Source organism: Folsomia candida, unplaced genomic scaffold, assembly GCF_002217175.1.
Source record: "Folsomia candida strain VU population unplaced genomic scaffold, ASM221717v1 Fcan01_Sc002, whole genome shotgun sequence".
NCBI lineage: Eukaryota > Metazoa > Arthropoda > Collembola > Entomobryomorpha > Isotomidae > Folsomia > Folsomia candida.
Window position 1 is genome coordinate 11,921,439 of NW_019091194.1, and position 19,439 is coordinate 11,940,877.

A 19,439-nucleotide genomic window follows, 5' to 3' on the forward strand; every position below is an offset into this window, starting at 1 on the left:
GTGAGCTACTTCTAACGTTACTACGGTTTATTTAGAATTGTCCAGTGGTAATTTAAAAAACAAACATGCTACATACACGTTGTGTATGTATATAGTCAGCAAAATTTTTCCCGAGATCACCATTCGGCCCCTTACAGGATGTTTGTAAATAAATCGATGTATCATTTAAAACATAAAATAATTCCTCCAGTCCTCGCTGATTGAGAACAGCTCCCATGATTGAAGCCGCATTTCTACTGCCAAACTGATCATTTTTCTTAGGTGAGGCTATGGTTACTAAAAAAATACCTAAGTAAAGGTGCGTTTATGCTTTCTGATTAATTGTAGCGATCTCTAAGAGAATTGATAACCGACGGGTTTTTAGTTCCCGTCCGCGTTACATTAGCGTCGCCATAGCGTTCGCTATGCAATTCGCCATGCGGGTTTATGCATTATTTCCTCCTTCATTTCACGGCACCTTCACGATCACCATGAAAGTTGAACTCTTTTCAACTTTTGCACGCACGAAGGAGAGAGGAAATTTTTAGAAATCACGATAATTTTATAAATATTTACGATTTTTGAATCAAAATTTTACAAAATGACCACAAAAGTGATATCTGCGCCCAAATCTCCACTGGATTTGGAAGAAAAGTTAATTCTTCTGGTTCAGCAACGTCCTGCACTGTACGACAAAAAGGATCATGCATACAAAAACAGAAACACTCGTGCATTGATGTGGGAGGAGATTGGAAAAATCCTTCTAAAGACAGGTCAGTTTACTGCAGAGTCAAAATTCTCACTTCCATGAGTTCTAAACATTTAATTTTTCAGAAACTGAGTGTCAGCAACTTTGGACAAAATTGCGCAGCCAATTCAGCGGATTCCTACGAAAATTGCGCAATCCAAGTGGAAAGGAAGACAAGCCGCGTGCTTTTTTCCGGCACGAGGGATCAATGCGGTTCATCCGTGACACTGTTGACCCGGATGAAAGGTAATAATAGTGTATATAGGTGCTTTTGCATTGATTGATGAGTAGCTTAAATAATTTTTACTTATAAAACCATCATTATAAATAGTACTGTCTCCAACCTTGTGAACGAAGATGATTCATCTTTTGTGGAAATGTGTGGACCGGGGTCAGAGATCCAGATTGAAGTGGTTGACGTGGACAAACTCCCCGACGGTTTTAATCCACTATCAACTGAAGAGCTGACAACGACAACCTCTGCACTTGTACCACGGTCACAACCAGCTCTAGCTTCGAAGGTATTAGGGCAACAAGAATCTTTTTATTTAGAGGACATTCATATGTAATATTTATTGTTTTGTTTTAATTTGCAGAAACGAAAATTGGATGCATTTGACAAGGAGATGTTGGATTTGCTCAAATCAAACGACGATGAGCACGACAGCTTTGGAAAAATGCTGGCCCCTAAGCTGCGGAGAATTGCAGAATTGGACAGAAAAGTATTCCTCAATCTTCAGCGTAAAATTAATGATGCAGTGCTTGATGCAGAGATAGAAATTCTTGCTTAATTATTCATCTTTCACGTAATCTTAAAATTTTAAAAATGTCGGCTTGTTGTTTATTTAACGGTTGCAATAATAAAAATTTTACTTTGAGAATGATGACAAATAATTACAAATGAGAATTGATTAACAAAGGCAAAGTATATCAAATGATGCACTTTTACAGATAAATTACGAAATTCTTGACATTTGCCATGAAACACTTCCCTCATTACTATTAAAGTATTCTAAAAATCTGTCCCGTACAACTACTGCTTCTTGACGCCGGTTATTGCTGCCCTGTTGTCGCAAAGAGATCATTCCCGTGTCCCCAGTGGTAGTCTCCCTCCAGTTTCCCGTGGTGTTCCCATCATCTGAATCCGCGGTGATCGTATTCATGTCCTGCTTATCGATGAGGAAATTATGGAGAATTACAGCGGCTTGAATTACGAGCCTGGTTAAATCAAGTGATGCAACTATTGGCGTATGAAAGATTCTCCATCTTGCAGCTAACATCCCGAACGCATTCTCCGACACATTTCTTGCTCGAGAGAGTCGGTAATTGTAAATCCGGCGCTCCAGAGTGAGAAATTTTCCTGGGAATGGCTTCATCATGTACGGTTTCAAGGCAAACGCATCATCAGCGACGATAACATGAGGCTGGAGGTGAGGTCCAACTATCTTTGCCTCTGGTAGCCCCAGCTTTCCATTTTCAAGTCTCCTCCCAATTTCGGACCTTCCAAAAACGCCTCCATCTGACTGCGAACCCGATGCTCCAATATCCACTGCAGAAAATTTGTATTGGTGGTCGACGACAGCCGTGAGCACAATTGAGAAAAATCCTTTATAGTTGTGGTATGTGGACCCTGTAAAATTTGGGGCTTGGATTCTGCAATGCTTCCCGTCCACAGCGCCCACACAATTTGGAAAATTCCACCGAGTTCGGAAGCCAATCTCATTGTTTATCCATTGATCTGTTGTTGGTGGTGGTAGGTGAATGGGCCCGAAGATTTTCACAATTGCTTTCAAAACTTCGCGTAGAATCTTCGAAACTGAGGAAGGCGAGATTCTATAACTGAAGGAGAGAGATATTTGGGAAGCTCCTGTAGCAAGAAATCTAGTAAAAAGAGAAGTCATTTTCACGTACCACTGAATTATATTTAATTATGACTAATTACCTTAAAGTTATCCCAAGCTTTTCTTCGACAGAAATTGGTCGGCTATGGGTCATTTTCCCTGTAATTTCCCCACTAATCAGCATCAAAATCTGGTCAAAGTTTTCCATATTCATCCTGTAAAATGTATTGCAAGTTTGATATATTGAGAAGAATAGCTATGCATGATCATTTTACCGAAAATAACGGTGATGATAATGAGGATCTTCACGCAATTCTTTCATCAGAACGCTGTCCCCCTGGTCCACTCGATTCCAGAAAATTGGCCGAATTGCAGCACCTCGCACCTTTCGCTTCAGTTTTCGTCGAAGTTTCCGGAGGATCATGATTTTGGCAATTAAACGTCGATCGGGGGCCGGCATAATGATTTTAATGAGATTATGAAATGACTATGATTTTTACGGATTTTTACTTTCCTTTCGATGACCGATAGCAAAAACGAGCGTTGAGAGAAAGCGATCGTAAAAACTACAGAAAGTGTAAACCCGTTATGAAGGAAGGAACGCTAACGCTATGGCGACGTTATGTAACGAGGACGTTAAGCATAAACCATACTTAAGCATTCACTTGGGTTCTGAAAAGTGACCACAGCCCATAACTTTATCATTTCTCAACCGATTTTGATCAAATAAAAACCCAGAGTCAATTATGATCATGAAGAATCTAATTCTCAGCTGCCATGCATGAACTCTTTTTATTTTGTGTTCAATCGTTAAAAAACCACTTCCATGACAACATTTTGCCTTATTATACAGGAGTGAAGCATTTAACAGAAAATGTGCGTGGATGAAAATGTGAGAAATATTTTAATCTTTCATTTAAAATTATAATCATCAAAATCGGTTGAGAAATGAAAAAGTTTTCCCTTTGACGAAAAATGCACCTTTGGGTTCAGGGCCGGCGCTGACGGAAACGGAAGGGGTCAGGTCGCCTAGCAATTGAAAAGCTTTGATCCAAATTGTTAAAGGGTGCAGGTGTAAATATCATGTAAAATGTCTTAACCCATGCCTGGGTTAAGACATTTTACATGTCATTTTGCAAAGACTAAATGACACGAGGTTGTTTACTTATAACGAACCCTTGGTTATACAACCGCGTGTCATTTAGTTTTTGCAAAATTTGGCACCCGTCACATAATTTTCATAATCATAAATTTTGCGAACAAATTTTCAACACCGATTTCAAATATTTGAACCTTCGTTACTCATTCATCACGATATTACCAATTAAAAGCTAAAAATAAACTAAACCCTAAAAAGGATTGCTTAGGTGAGACTAGGCTGTGCGATTAAAAGAATGAAATAACCCCTCCTCCTCCCACCCCGGGGAGAAAGTGTTGGTAAAAGAAGCATCACCGCCCTGGGAATAATTTCGTCACGTTTAAATAATTTCGCCTCCAAATATCATGGAATGGGTCTGTATTAAGTCAATTCTAACAGTTTACTAATATGCATTTACTAGTTGTGTCGGTAGAATGAATGACCATTGGTGCCTGTTGATTTTTCGTTAATAGTGTACTATAATATTATTGATGGCAAGTTTGCTCAATAATTAAAATAAGACGTGGGTTGGGGCTTATTTCACTTTGAATGCGTGATCAAGAAACAGATAATCGGACATTGTTGGGGTATGTTGATGTAAAATTGCAACAATCCCTTCTATTATATTTCCAGTGCAAAAATTTGCACTATTCAGAAATTATTCCCAGGGTGGTGATGATTATTTTACCAACACTTTCTCCCCGGGGTGGGAGGAGGAGGGGTTATTTCATTCTTTTAACCGCACAGCCTAGTCTCACCTAAGCAATCCTTTTTAGGGTTTAGTTTATGAAGAAGAAATGATGATGAAATCCTCCCCAAGATTATTTGACACTTTATCAATAAGGTTACGCCAAATGTCCGAGTTACAAAATGAAATTTCATTTTAAAATTGTCGTGGGTTACAATTTATTTTTTAAATATTTTTGCTTGAGATTTGGTTTTTTCGCCCATGGGAGAAAAACCAATTTTCAAAATAATGGTTTTTTTTGCAACTCGACCATTTGTCGCAACCGTTAAGGGAGAAGCGTTACCTAGATACTTAAAGTCAAGCAATCGTGAATCCTCCCCACAAAGGCGATACGCGGTGCCATGGTGACTCAGCGTGCTTTGTGGGTATAATGACAAAAAATTACCACGTTTAATTTTAATTTAATTCTGGTGAATGTGTGCGGTGTTAAAATTTGTCGAATCTGCTCCCGCAACAAATTTTGTAATTTTTGTATCGGTTTATCGTAAGTAAGAGTTAATAATAGTATTTGATCACAATGAAGTATGTTTAAATCATATTTATCTTAAATTAGTCTATTTGTTTAGCTGCCTTACTTTTACTGAAAAAGCTGAAACATTGGACGAGACAAAATCTGAATTGATCAATAATTGATCAATAATTGACTAATTATTAGTCAATTATGGAATCATCCCCTCATGTTATCCAAGTTATGGGCAATTGTATTTCCCTCTTGGTAAGAAAATCGATATTCTTGGAAATATGTAAATACATACATGCATTTTATTTTAAAATTGTATACAGTTTGCGTGCATTTACATATTTTGCAGGTAACGGATATTTTGGTCTATGGAGTTTTGGTTCCAGTCCTTGGAGCTTTTTGTGGAAGTGCAGCGGCTCGAATGTTGGATGCCGAAGGTCCATTTGAAATCTACCTCGTCATCCTCGGAGTTTGTGGAATGTTCTTTTGTACTTTCACCATTTTCCGTTGGATGAACGTAGAACCGAGATTTTGGAAGCATCTCTTCGCACAGGACAAGGGATACTACTCGATTCTGATGGTTGCACATAATTGTTGCACAATTACATAGAGTTACATGTGTATTAATTAATAATACCTTTTTCCCATTCAGTTGCGAGATGCAGTCAACGTTTTCACGTTATTCTCCAGCATTCAGCTATTTTACAAGTCGATATTGGGCATGTCTCAATTTCAGCAGAATATGACAAAGGATTCGAACCTTGGCGAAGGAATTGGCTTTGTATTCTGGAATGGATTAGGTGAATGGAATTTCCCAGTCCCCAACTCGATCAAACAACGGTACACTTGGACACTGGAAACGGATAAATCGCGATTCTTTGATTGGGGGATTAACGCCTCAATTGAAGAAGAAAGACTTAAAATGAACCACATGGTGAACACAGCTAAACTTGTTCTTGCAATTGCGTTCCTTACGGCATCCGTTCTGAAACTGAGCTACTTTTCCGTCCTTCACACCTACCTGAGAGCTATGACGATTTTCACAACGATGCAGGACTCCTCACCTCCCAACAGTCGAGGTAGGTTATTGGGTAGAGACGCGAAAATCACCACAATAGACATGTGCGAGTATGAGAGTTAATAATTTGCAGAATTTGTGAGTTCTAAGGGTTTCTTTTGTTGTCACATGCAGGAGGAGCGAGTATGGCAAGCGTGGTATCGGAGTATGTCTCCGATTCAGCGTTTCATATGAACCCCATGAAGACCAAGTCACCTCCTTCCAAGACCGAAGTCATTAAGCCACAGAAAGCTGCATGAATTTTGAAATAAATTTTTGACGCAGTTCCAAAATTCTAAATTTATGATTATGCTAAACATATACATGTTTGATTAACAGAAATGAAAAAAAATGTGGATTTTACTTTTACAATATAAATTCTTGTTGAACATGAATGTATTTATTTAATGATTTGGTACGTGAGATTGGGAATAGCTGCCCATAATGGCTGAGTGAGATACTTGTACGTAAAAGTAATGAGGAGTTCGATATTAATAAATTGACTATGGTATTCAGTTCATTTGGCTGGTTTGGGACACGTGTAAAATCTTAGAGAATTTCACAAACCTTTTAAAATGTCATTGCAATTATCAAATATATTAAATACTTATGTATAAAATCATAAAATAGTATGATGTCCGTTATTGTTAATAGTAGTATGTTTTTTAATACTTAACATCTATTCTTATGATTATATGTAAACTTATGTGTATCGTAGACCTTCAAATGTGGATAATGTATTGGTATTATCCGAGTATTAATATCACAGACTTTCATAGCAGAAGCTGTATTGCAAATGCATGAATTTGAACTTATGGAACGGGAACAATTTGTTTTCATAACGTGTTTATCGTCATCTCCTTTTACTTGATGCCGGCGATGCTGCTGTTGGGTCGATCTCCATGCAGGAGCACCTCCGAACTTTCTCAATTCTTACACGCTTTTTCCTATCCCGATTTTTTCCACAAGTCAAAATGACCGTCTTCCAACTAGACCGCGATGGTTTGCAGACAGGGAACGAACTGAACAGTCCAGGGACCCAAACCGACACGCACTGTCCGAAGCACATTTTGTTCATTACGGTCAAAGGTTCGCAGCCATCTCTTTTGATGACTTGAGAGTATTTTTGAGTTCTGCAGCAACTCCGTTTCTTCTTGTTGCTCTCTCCACTTGAATTGGGGGTCAAATTGCTGGAGGTGTCAAGCTCATCGTCCGATGAAGATGTAAATATCATCTTTGAAGGGAGAACCACTTCTCCACCTCCTGACATTCCGGAAAATGAGGACGAAGAAATCGGTTGTTGTTGGCTTTGGGAGTGATGATGACGATGTCTACTACTGGCACCTTTCCCACTATTGGCTCTTTCTTGATTACTGTTTAGCATATTCCAACTTAGCCGGGACACTTCCTTCAAGTCTAAGTTAGAATTTTCACTAGTGTGCACTTCAGAAGAAGATAATTCTTCATACTGATAAGTATCCGATTCCATGTCCTCACTTTCCTCGATGTCATCGTCTATTTGACTAATATCACTAGATGACAGAGAACCACTGCCCACCAAACCTTCCCCGTTTTTTCTATCACCAACAACAATGGAAGAAGAAGATGAGACCACTTCTGAATGACTAAGTCTGCTTAACACAACAGCTATAAGAGAACCGACGGAAATGGACACAATTATAGCAGCAATTATTAATACTATCAATTGCTTTGTAGTGGCCACTACTGACATGCAGCAACAAGGTCTCCATCCGTGGTGGTGGTGACTGCCCGAGGAGGATGATGAGCTACCTTTGGTACGAATCCAGGCTTGAGAAGATGGTGCAAGCTTCTGGGGAGGATGTCGAATTGTTCCTTTATTCTTCGACTTTGGCTTTTCGACATTTGTGTCCTGAGTCCACCGAGTTTTTTCATCTAAACCTTCAATGACCACGTCGTGAGAGGTAGAGAGGGGGGAAACGGGTGAAAATTCATCAGAAGAACAGGACGAGGAGACGGAGGTGAGTGTTGTGCATGCCGAAATTGAAGAGTTTGACTCTTCTGAAGGGTAGTGTCGCCTTGTTTTACTTTTAGGATGGTCTAGTCGATAGGCGCGATGTTTGTTGAGGTTATTTGTCATTCGATGGGGCTGGTCCTGGAGGAGATCCGGCTCTTGAATCTTCTTCATTGAGGTTATCGTCACCATCTGAAATAAACATTAGGGAAATCAGCACTCGTACACACGATATGTTTTTGGGTTGAATGATATGTGAATAGTCGCATTGTTCATGTATTTCATGATTTTCATGGTAAATATAAATAGTATATGCATATAAATAAATATAGGAGCTACATGGGCAAATGCACATCTCTTGATGGTGACAGAACTTGTGTCACAGGAGCGAAGATGCCAATTAGTTGTGGAGATTAAGGAATTTATGACGAATTTTGACACATGAGAAACAGAAAAATCATAAAGTTTTAGAGTACAAGTTGGCTCCTCGAAACCCAGTTCCTGAGAATTTCATACACAATGGAACGGGATAACCCCGCATTCCTCAGTTGAATCACATTTCACATTCCATTCGTATTTAGGTATATTTACAGGCGTGAAATGAAAAGCGTTATGGATTTCACGATTCAACAAACTCCGACACAATTGACAATTGTGTTCACTGTCCATTTCTAGAACATTTCTTCAGATTATGAAAATATGACAAGGTGGAACATTCAGAAATGTTGTCTTATTCTGTAGCCCAACGTTTTCCTTGTTCAAAGTTCAGAATGTTAGAGCATGTGTTGGAGAGCAAAGTTCGGGATCCGTGCTTTCAAAAAAGTTGTTACAATAAGAAGAATAACATTTTATATTTTTAGCAAGATTATCGGACAATGAGATGGATCAGACAATACGTGCGGGGCCAGAATTGGGATCAGAAATTGATAACAATGCAAGAAATAGTTGAGTGAGAAGAAATACAATTCACTCCACACACCTGCTGCTGGTCACATCGCATCGTTTTGCTGTACTGACTGAATGAACTGAGGAGGGGAGCTTGCGAGGTTGATAATAACAGATCTTGATGCCCTTTGGATATGTGGTAGGGTCCTATGAGTGTACTAAAACCCTGAAGTGGTTTGACTCCATGGCCACATTTGCGCCCGCCACACCCACTCAAAAATGCCCAAAAAACGCTTTCACTCCAGTTTTCACTCACTCAAATCCACGTCAAAAATCCAATTTTACTCGGATTTTGAAATTTCTTTCATCATTACACTCCCAGATAGTTGCTTTCTTCAATCCAATATCAAACCCAATTTTTCGAAATTTTTAGTATTTTTAAAATTTGAAATTCTGAATGAGGATTGTTGTAGTAATCAACAACTCAAATTACGCCTGCGAAATAATCATCAGCAAAATTGAGTTTGATATGGAATTGAAGAAAGCAACTATCTGGGAGCGTAATGGTGAAAGAAATTTCAAAATCCGAGTAAAATTGGATTTCTGGCGTGGATTTGAGTGAGTGAAAACTGGAGTGAAAGCGTTTTTTGGGCATTTTTGAGTGGGTGTGGCGGGCGCAAATGTGGCCATGGAGTCAAACCACTTCAGGGTTTTAGTACACTCATGAGACCCTATCACATATCCAAAGGGCATCGAGATCTGTTATTATCAACCTCGCAAGCTCCCCTCCTGAGAATTTCCTCTCGGCGTGGCTTAAATGTGCTCCCTGAATTGATGTCAGGTATGAAGAGCCAACCAGTCTGCTCTGGTCGGATAATAATATTAGTAATAATATACTGGCCTATTGACAGCACAGAAGTAAGAATGGTATTTAAGAAGCTCCTAAAGTAGACAAGAATCTAAAGCAGTATCAACGTATGCTAGTCATCCATGTCATAAAAAATGTGTGCCTTTGGCTTGAAACTTATAGATAAATATATTAGTGGCACTTATTGCATGTCCATAGTTAGTGATATCTTATTGATAAAGCAAACTCACTGCCACAGAATGTACACAATTGCATACAAGTAATTGTACATATGAGATGATTCACTTACGTATTAACCTAACATCACTTTATAAGTGTAAAAAAATAAACTATGAAAACGTGATAGACGAATGTCTTTCATATGCATCCTAGAATCGCTATTGCCTCGTATTTGTATTCACCAATTTATAGCAACTTTTGTTTTACTTTGGAACGCGCTCTTAAAGTTTATCATGGTAAAAAAAGCAGTATCTAGTTCATCTAATAAACTGCCAAATAATAACTTTCAGTAACATCTATTAAGTTATGGTCAACTAGTAGACAACAACTTGACCATACTAATATCACTACAATAAATATGTGTATGCACATAAATATTAGATAACAAAATCAATGTACAGATCTGTAGTCTAGCACATGCATATGCACTTATTAGTAGGACATGACGAATGCATATTTAGTTTAATTTGGTGTAATTTAAATTGCTAGCGCTGGTCAGTTTTATATGTATTACGTTTCGAGTTATTACCAGTTTTTACATATAAGTTTATTACCCCGGTGTCTTTACAATTGGTAGACTCGCTTGAGACAATGAATGAAGTTGGCAATCATTCAACAGTAATTGATGGTAGAAATAATTGTTGAGAAAAAGACAACAAAACGATTCCTTGTTCGTCGTAATTGTCAAGGGCTATGCACTGATGCCAGACGTAGATGGAATTCATGTAGGCATTTGTGTAATGTGTACACATATACATAACATACATTCATGCATTCATTGGAGATGTGATTTGTATTTCCTTATATTGTAAATGCATACTAGTTTCAAGGTATTATTCCAAATAATTGGTTGTCTATCAATTTCTGCAGTTGAACAGTCACTGCAACCCATCCAGCACAATTTTAAAACTCGGTTATAAAAATTCATAATTTACTTGAGCATGTGTCACAGGCATAGAGCACAGGTCGTCAGATAAAGCCATTTTTATCAGTCAGTAGACAAGAGCTTCTATGTATGTATACTACATATTCCCCACCTCAAGCTACAAAATGTCACCTTCAAGGTTAAAACGGACAACCTCAATTGCAGCCCGTGTATTGCTATGCATATTACATTCTCTCGAGCCTGCAACCGCACCTCTGTTGAGGAATAACAACTGTTATCATACAAATGTAATATAGTGAATTTATTGAAACGAAATGTACACGGATAGAATTTCTCACTTCCATTCATTACAAATCTCTTGTAGCTTGAAAAGTGTCTTATTAGTGAATTGAAATGGATGAGCACCACCACCATCATGAACACCATCTTCTCATTTTGTCCCGAGACATTTCGATAACCTGCGGATGAATTATGGCAAGTCAACAACGCCAACATCATTTTTTAAGCTTTATTGCAATTCGTCTCTGAATGAATATTCCATTTTAAAGTCCATAATCCAGTGCATTTTCACCCATCCATCCATGCAGAGGTGGACATACATACATAGACGTGCACATAATGGTAACTGGTTTACTACAGCATACAATATATGGTTGATGTCCACTATCCACATACACATATATGTACGTACATACATACATGCATACCAATCCTGGTCGATTCCACACATTTTGACCTTTATGCAAATTGCGTTTCCATCTGCCAAGCCAACGCTTTTTTCTCAATGGACCAATTCAAGTTCATATTACTGTGAAGTCCAGCTATGGATGTGCTTTGCGCAATTTTTGTGTGATTTTTCTCATTCTTAGCGAAACAATAGCGAGATTATGCTGTATTCGTTTGCTAGATACCATTTTAATAAGTTGTGCATATGATTTTATTTATTTAAGGTCCAATATCATCTTAAACCACATGCATAAACAAACCTACTTATGTTATGTATAATAATAATAATAATGGCGATTCCAACCCAAATAGCCGATGTCCGTCTTAACAACAAAGTACGGAATAAAATAGAATTTGAATGAAAGAATATAGTGAAATAATAACAAGCAAACCTACCCTTTATCATCATCCACCCATACCTTAGCTAACTTGACTTTTGGCAAACTTGGTGTGCTGTAAACAGACTATAATTTACGGCTTGAAAATACAACGTGCTGAACTTGTATGGATATTAAGTAGAGGTTGGGCCTGTCCGGTCAGCCAGGTAAGTAAATTGCAAAATGCTAAAGGCAGCCGAGAGTTGAGCCAACAACAAAAAACTATCCACCATTTCTACACATGTATTCTTCGTTCAACTTAATTTCATATTCTTAATTCATCATGCAGCACTATTATATTTGTCTATGTCATTTTGTTCATTCAGCCACATTATACATGTTATGGCCGCTACAATCTTCTGGCCGACGTCATCGGTTAATTGTTGAGAAAAGCTGTTTGCCATAGGTGGTGGAAGTCAAGTGCCAATTCAGCCGTGTGCATACATATGTATGTCGCACACATATCGGTTTTATGCATACACTATTTATACATAAATAGATATGAGATATTTTGAACAACATGCCTGGTAAATTTCACAAGAATCATCGTAAAATTCAATTTACTGATCTACTAAACTAGAAGTATCATTCATGGATGAATATTTAAGTATTTCTGTAAGTTGAATGTCTGCCTATCGAAGCAAGATGACCAGACATATGTATCTGCATGAGAGTTTAGTAAGTCAAGCGACAAATTAAAGTGACTTCAACTGTGGCATCACAAATCACTTTTTTATTCCACGTATATGTATGCATCTATGCATATGAGCAGACGTACTTATAATAAATAGATCGCAGTAATAATACATTAAAATGATAATATGTCCAAACCCAATCAAAATGAGCATTACAAATTCGCAACTACATGCATAAAATCACTCAAAAACTTCACAATCAACAACGTTTTAAACTTGAGCAAGTAAATTTGTAATAATTAAGATGATCAGACAGACAAGAAAGCAATTAATCAGAGTAATACGATCTTAGCTGGGTTGCTAGTTGATATTTTTAAACATAACTTTTCACTTTATATCTATTTTATAACCGGCTAATACTTGAAACATGATGAAGCTGATGAGCACTTGAACATCAATAAAGCTCGAGGTCTCCTCATCAAGTGTTGAATCAACATGAAAGCTGCAGAGAGAAGAGGTGCTACTAAAATTGGTGTTTATTTGTTCATAAGCAGTTGATAAAAGTTATTGTGCTTCCATATTACACGGTATTAAAGTGTATTTAGTAGAAGATAGTTCCTCGGCCATTATTCAAATGTTGGGTTAGCAGCGTGCACGCAATCGGCCAACGCAAGTAAAATTCATGATGAAAGCCACTGTTGTTTGAATGTGTGGGTAGTTCTACTCGGATATCAGGCGAAGTGATGAATTAGTACACGTGTTTCAATTTTTATTTATTTTGCACGCTAATCAAGAAACAAACTTACAGTCGACATGCGCAACAACAATCAACTTATTATTACACCAATGTATTTAAATATGCATCTCGTTTTGCATTTTATGTTGTCAGTTATGTAGTATCAACACAAATATGTAATCAGTACAAACAATTGTGCAATGAATGTTGTGGAGGGAACCACAGCTGCGAAAATATTAATTTGCTGCTACTTCAATTTTAATGTGTCATTTGATCAGGTTGTTTTGTTGTTTTTTAGTATGTAACAAATACATATTCGTAGTAGGCATATTATATGTATGATGTCTCATATTATTTATGTATGTATCATCAGAATATGACCGGTAACTATTTTTGTCTAATAACGCTGGTTGGTGGTGTCCAACAGACATACATACAATTGAAGTTGTTCCGTAAACCAATCCCATTAGGGTTAATAACCCGATTGCACATTAATTGACAACATTTTATGATCGAATACATTATGCATTGCCGGACTGAAAAACTCATTATTTTAGCCAAATCAAGACTTAAGATTTTGAAGATAAGAAAATGGAAAAGTTGAGTGTATTAAAAGACAAATGTTTAATTTTTCTGTTATACATATATTTCACTCTTGTTTCCACTTCCAATGGTTTTGCTTGGCTCCACTAATATTCATATTTACATACAGGGTGGTTTAAATGTCACGCAACAATGGAAAATTTTTCAATGGGAAAAATCCTTAAATCCCCATTAGTTACAAGATTTTGGATTAAGATTTTTATAATCATTATCAAAACTGATGGAAAACTGATGACGAAATTCTTAAAACATTGAATTTTAGAGACAAAATTTCGGTAACTAATGGAAATTTACAAATTTTTCCCATTGAAAAGTTTTCCATTGTAGCGTGACATTTTAACCACCCTGTATATGTACCTTTAATAGTGTTGCCAAACAGAGTACAGAAACAGATAGAATTAAATGCATTCATTTATTTTAACGTGTCGGTGTTTACAGGTTGCTCATATTATAAATAACCATAATAAGTAAATAAATTTGCAGTTAACTTGAGCAAATACTTGTAAGACGGAGGATATACATATTCTTCACATTATGCCAAATCCTGATAATTATCCTACGAAACTAAAATGCCTTATGTGGAGGCTGGCTGGCAACAATTTACTCCCACAAGCACATACAAGCAGATTTTCAACTTTAATGTCGATGGTGTCGTATTTATCATTCGTGCATCCATAGTCTATTCATTGCATGATTATATTTGAGTTAATCAATAGGGGAGCTCTTTTATTTGCCCATGCTGTGGAATATTTACTACGAATTATACTAGCTGTGGTCTTATTATAATCTTCATGCAATCACGTCAGAGTTGGGATAAGTACGTAACAAGAAAGAGAATAATAATAAGATCGAATTTGCTTACAATTTTTGCATTGAAAGATGTGTCATGTGTGGTCCATCCACTATTTAAACGAACGAACGAACGAGCTATGTGTGTAGCAAATGGCAAGAAGATTGGGATAAAACTACGCCAATGTTTCAGATTGAGTTCATCGCAACTTGGAGGAAGAATTGTGATGATGAATGATTATTTGGGCTCTCACTACAACATATAGCTTTGTTGACTCTGTTTGTCTTTGTCTCTCCTCGCGAAGAGAGTTTGATGCAATTTTGCAGCGAGATGCCCAATGTTCTGTTATTTTACACGGCTGTTGTGGAACTACGATGTAGTCGCAACAATTGAGACGATAGGAGAGACACGATAATCTTGCTGCTGCTGAAAAAGGATTTTGTGGTGGTTTATTTGGCAGACGAGCACCGCAACCACAACTAGTTAAGTCAGTTAAGTGATCAGGGCGAGACCAAGCCAAAAGCCAAAATGACAAATTATTATACTTCTTGTCTAATATGGCGCCGTTGCAATTGACACTTCTTCTTCTTCTCGTAACCTTTTTTCATTTGACTGGCTGATATCAAGAGACGTGTCCATGTCTCACAACAGTGTCTCCTTCCTTTTTCACACACACACAGAAGCCTCACTTTTGCATGGCCAACTCTTGCCCAGTTTAATAAATATGTAAATCACTCCTTATTTATTGATTGTATTCAATGTTATTCATATGAACACACACACACACACGTTACAGGTTCACGAGGGAGCGACGCCGCACTGGCAATTACAAGTTTCATACCAAGAAGAGCTGAATTATTGTTAGAGGAGAATGAACACTCGGCTCGTAAGTAACGCAACAATAACTAATGTGGTATTTGTTGTCGTTGTTCTTATCAATAATTTGAAAAGTCTCTGTATCAGTTTGACAACAGTTCAACAAAAATGGATCAAATCAATGTGAAGTGGTTGTGGAGTCCGACAGGACGGCAACAGCCAGCAACATATCAATCAAAACAGCCAAATCTGTGATATGATTGTGCACAATGTCCAAGTTGTGTTACGTATCTTTAAAATGTTACTTAATCTGCTATAACTCTGCTCCTTCATTACATTCGAAAGAGCATCAGCAGCATTTTGGGTGGATGGCTTCCTCCTCCCATTTAGTGTGAAAGAGGGTGAGATTTATAGGAACTTGCACTCACGCGTTGCAGTAATCGGTTGGTAGTATTTAGCTGATCAGATTGCAAGTACGTGAACCGTAACATACGAGTGGCAAACAAAACTGCATATATCACATATCGTAGTAGTCGTAGTAAATCCGCAGATCTGTAAATACAACAAACACGCTGTATGAATTGTGATACCACTTTTTCTCTGAATTTCTACTACTCACTTTTTATAGCTTTTGCAAGCGTTTAACACACTTTTTCTTTTATAAATCGATGCGGTGTGTGAAATATTTTTTTTCACTCGTTATTCCCGGTTAATAAGGGTTCAAATGTAAAATGAGAGAATTTTTTGTATAAGGGTTCGTCTGCCGGTTATGTATGGAACATTTGCCTCCTCGTCGAGAGGTTGCTTATTGGGTTGTTGTTAACAAGTCCGCTGTGAAACCTTTACTGAGGATGGAAAACAGAAACCTGAGGATTATACAAGACGAAGAAGAAGACTCGCTTCCCAAAACCACCAAAAGCTCTCTTACATACGTACACGCTATTAGTGTGTAGTCTGTTTTCACGATTGAATAGAATGGAAGAGCAACTTGGTCAATGCAATAATAGCACAAAATGTACATTAAATACTCACTACTGCTACTACTCTTTGATTCCATACAATATAATGCATAATGCTGTGTGCTACACTTTATTCCATGTGTGTGTATTCTGGTTGCCTTGATATTATGTATGACTGGGTTGCTCTTTTACCAAATAAATTGAAATTATAGTGTCAGTGCATGCTAAATGGTTGGTTTGTGAGATTTGATTAAGTTGAATGGTTAAATTTGATGAGGAAACTTGCTTGGGCGAAGACTTGTCTTTGACTTGATAAACATTATGTTCCATCCCTCCAAGCATATATCCAGCGTGCATAGCCTGCTTCTGGTATCCAATATAAGTAAATGCTGCAGAGTGATGATTATTGCTTTGTTTGTGAATCAGTCTATATGTGGCGATGATGCTGATGATTTCTCCTCCTTACTGGACTGAGTGAGGTGAGGTGTTGTATTTAATACTAATAAAGCTCATTCAGGTAGAAATAGTATAAGCAGTGGAAAATCTATCTATCTATCAATTGACGAACATAAACTTCAAGCCCAACATTTTAATAGATGTTCAATTACACGTCTGCATTGAGATTATGTATGCAGCTAAGGCAGTTCGGGGGTATTTTACTTCCACACGTTTATCTCTGCTGAGCGTACACAATATTGTATTGAACACCCTTTCACATTACATAAATTGTTCATTATGCTTGTTTTGATTGTACATTGTATGTTACAGGCATTTAATAATTCATTTTAAGCAATTAAGAGCTCTTAACCAGGTTAGGAACCATCTTTGATATATTTTAAAAAATAGACCGTTTGGAGGTTAAGAAGCATGTACATACATAAATGATTTCGAGTATTTGTTTCCACAATTTGCGGGACCAAATATGTGTAGAAGTAAAGGTAAAAATGCGCAATAAATAGTCGTTAAAAAGAGTACATGTCAACAACTATGTATTCACAATTACCGTTTAATTCTGAGAGAAATAAATCTGCAATTAATGTGAATGTAAGAATTAAGACTATATTTTTTCAAATAAATTTAGGGAATTGCAACCCTGCTCATTTTTAGTCTACAGGCGCCTAATGAGTATAAGCACAAAAAACACTTAAATATACAGATATTATGTTTATGCATCCATTAAATTTATTAACTAGGTTTTGAAACCCGATTAAGCTTAACGGTCCCATAATGTGAAATTGTGATTATTTCTTACATTTTGTATATACAAGAAGGAAAAAATGATTATTCTTCGTTGCAAAGAGATGAGACAATCCAAGTGTTGCACTGCACTTATGGTTAATGTCATCAATTGAGCTGTGGCATGACTACTGCTTAAAAAATTGTTGCTTCTCCTTCCGTAATGCTAAGCAGATTTTGAGAAGGGTTATGTTTCTATAAATCTACTCTTGAAAAACGTGATTATGGCCAATTCTAACCTAGTTCTTCATACATATACGTGTACATAATATACATATAATTACGGATAATTTCGCAGTTATGAAGATGGATTTCCCTACCAAGGTCCCAGTGGGCACATGATTGGTGCGAGGCAAAAATCGGGTCTTTAGATCTGGGACGTGCAATAGTATTGAACCATTTATATTGAGATTGTACATGAATTCCGGGTATCAGGAAATAAGTTTTCGTCTCAAATTTCTCACCATATATTGCACTAACCAGAAGCAAGGGATGAATGTTGTTTGCTATCTGGACATATTTCCCTGTCGTTCAATTTTAAGATTTCCTCTCGGCAATAATCTCTGAGCTGATCTTAAATCTAAACAAATGCTACAAATTGAATACAAACGAGATGAACAACAACAACAATTACACCGTCGCCTGTCCTCTTGTCCTTCTCTCTGATTTCATCGTCTGGTCACTGGTTAATATTTAGTTGTTTCTCTGCAGTATTTTCTGTCTCTCGTCTTCGTCAAACTCGACAACATTGCTTTCATGTTCATGTACAATTCCATTAAGCAAAGTGATGAATGCAATCTGGCATCCATCCGATTTTAGTTCGTATGTATGTACATATTAAATTTTCATTATAGATGTATTCTAGAACAGTAGGAAGTAAATATTATGTATGTCTTTCTATAACGATATTTAAAGATTACATTTTCACAGGAAATTTAAAAAAAATTGAAAATCAATCGAGTTGTAGTATATACAAACGTATTTCATTTTGTTTGCAAAATTATTATACCAGGTATGAGTTGGTGACAGTAGTAATTATTTTGATTTCTCATCACCATATAGACAAACTGCCTATACGACAGACAGACTATGATCCATTTCACCTCCCTCCCTCCTAGATTTAAAGGTTACCGTAAACTTGACGTACAGCATTCGTTTACATGTCAGGCACTTGGGAAAGTTTAGACCACGCTTTTATGCGTCCCTATCCTCTATCACGGGATCAAGGTAAAAGAGCCGTGGCACAAACTGCTTACACACGTATGTGGCAATAGATGAAATATCTTTGAAAATATGATCATGGGCAGCAGCCAGAGTACAAAAAAATCAACCCAAAGCCATCCTTCATTTCCTATATTGATATTTGCTTAGGTTCGTTAAAGTTGTTGGTTTTTAAAGAAAAAAGATTTATAATGTTCTGTGGTTAAGTTGTGGCATTATTGTTCCTTTTCTTTTTCGGGCTGACTGGCACCGATCCCTTGGCCAAGCTTCTTGGTATGGCTTTCCTCTTCATCAAACAGTCTACAAAAAACTTACGGACTTTACGGTAGTTCAACAGCGAGTGTATGCATGCGTAGTCTTGTGGTTATTAGTAAAATAATAATAAAATAATGATAACTTGTGGAGGTGCATAGTGTGTAAATGAGGTAAATAAGTTAGTGCGTGGCTATGCTGGTTGGAGATAAGTACATTTTTCGAGACGTCTGTGCTGTGGGAAACGAAAGGGTCACAGTTTTATT

At 37.2% G+C, this 19,439-nt stretch overlaps 4 protein-coding genes across 5 annotated transcripts; 2 read left to right on the plus strand and 2 right to left on the minus strand.

Moving 5' to 3' along the window:
• Window positions 1-109: 109 nt before the first annotated feature.
• LOC110843440 lies at window positions 110-1,518 on the plus strand. The gene is made up of 3 exons (XM_035847641.1): window positions 110-973; window positions 1,059-1,248; window positions 1,324-1,518. Exons 1-3 carry the CDS (start codon window positions 936-938, stop codon window positions 1,516-1,518), a joined length of 423 nt encoding a protein of 140 aa, XP_035703534.1. The 5' UTR covers window positions 110-935.
• On the minus strand, window positions 1,305-3,028 carry LOC110843441 (protein ALP1-like). Its single transcript, XM_022089404.2, has 3 exons — window positions 2,844-3,028; window positions 2,670-2,783; window positions 1,305-2,608 (listed from the first exon to the last, which is right to left on the minus strand). The coding sequence occupies exons 1-3, from the start codon at window positions 3,026-3,028 to the stop codon at window positions 1,684-1,686; spliced, it is 1,224 nt and encodes a 407-aa protein (XP_021945096.1). The 3' UTR covers window positions 1,305-1,683.
• A 1,858-nt stretch (window positions 3,029-4,886) lies between these two features.
• On the plus strand, window positions 4,887-6,259 carry LOC110843442. Its single transcript, XM_035848006.1, has 4 exons — window positions 4,887-4,938; window positions 5,021-5,494; window positions 5,567-5,993; window positions 6,107-6,259. The coding sequence occupies exons 2-4, from the start codon at window positions 5,210-5,212 to the stop codon at window positions 6,229-6,231; spliced, it is 837 nt and encodes a 278-aa protein (XP_035703899.1). The 5' UTR covers window positions 4,887-4,938; window positions 5,021-5,209; the 3' UTR covers window positions 6,232-6,259.
• Window positions 6,260-6,349: 90 nt separating this feature from the next.
• On the minus strand, window positions 6,350-16,620 carry LOC110844356. 2 transcript variants are annotated; one of them, XM_035848005.1, is made up of 3 exons: window positions 16,125-16,620; window positions 14,762-16,057; window positions 6,350-8,156 (listed from the first exon to the last, which is right to left on the minus strand). In XM_035848005.1, exon 3 carries the CDS (start codon window positions 8,154-8,156, stop codon window positions 6,825-6,827), a length of 1,332 nt encoding a protein of 443 aa, XP_035703898.1. In that variant the 5' UTR covers window positions 14,762-16,057; window positions 16,125-16,620; the 3' UTR covers window positions 6,350-6,824. The 2 variants fall into 2 exon arrangements, with proteins under 2 accessions (XP_035703898.1, XP_021946227.2); XM_022090535.2 differs by having other exon boundaries at window positions 14,762-16,620.
• Window positions 16,621-19,439: the final 2,819 nt, after the last annotated feature.

What these genes read in the sequence shown, in the direction of transcription:
- LOC110843440 (XM_035847641.1), top strand. Translation starts at nt 936, where the DNA reads ATGCGGTTCATCCGTGACACTGTTGACCCGGATGAAAG. An exon ending in ACTGTTGACCCGGATGAAAG is followed by an intron (nt 974 to 1,058) that starts GTAATAATAGTG and finishes CATTATAAATAG; the next exon opens with TACTGTCTCCAACCTTGTGA. An exon ending in AACCAGCTCTAGCTTCGAAG is followed by an intron (nt 1,249 to 1,323) that starts GTATTAGGGCAA and finishes TTTAATTTGCAG; the next exon opens with AAACGAAAATTGGATGCATT.
- LOC110843441 (XM_022089404.2), bottom strand. Translation starts at nt 3,028, where the DNA reads ATGCCGGCCCCCGATCGACGTTTAATTGCCAAAATCATGATCCTCCGG. An exon ending in TATCATCACCGTTATTTTCG is followed by an intron (nt 2,784 to 2,843) that starts GTAAAATGATCA and finishes TACATTTTACAG; the next exon opens with GATGAATATGGAAAACTTTG. An exon ending in AAGCTTGGGATAACTTTAAG is followed by an intron (nt 2,609 to 2,669) that starts GTAATTAGTCAT and finishes TCTTTTTACTAG; the next exon opens with ATTTCTTGCTACAGGAGCTT.
- LOC110843442 (XM_035848006.1), top strand. Translation starts at nt 5,210, where the DNA reads ATGCATTTTATTTTAAAATTGTATACAGTTTGCGTGCATTTACATATT. An exon ending in GATACTACTCGATTCTGATG is followed by an intron (nt 5,495 to 5,566) that starts GTTGCACATAAT and finishes TTTCCCATTCAG; the next exon opens with TTGCGAGATGCAGTCAACGT. An exon ending in CTCACCTCCCAACAGTCGAG is followed by an intron (nt 5,994 to 6,106) that starts GTAGGTTATTGG and finishes TGTCACATGCAG; the next exon opens with GAGGAGCGAGTATGGCAAGC.
- LOC110844356 (XM_035848005.1), bottom strand. Translation starts at nt 8,156, where the DNA reads ATGGTGACGATAACCTCAATGAAGAAGATTCAAGAGCCGGATCTCCTC.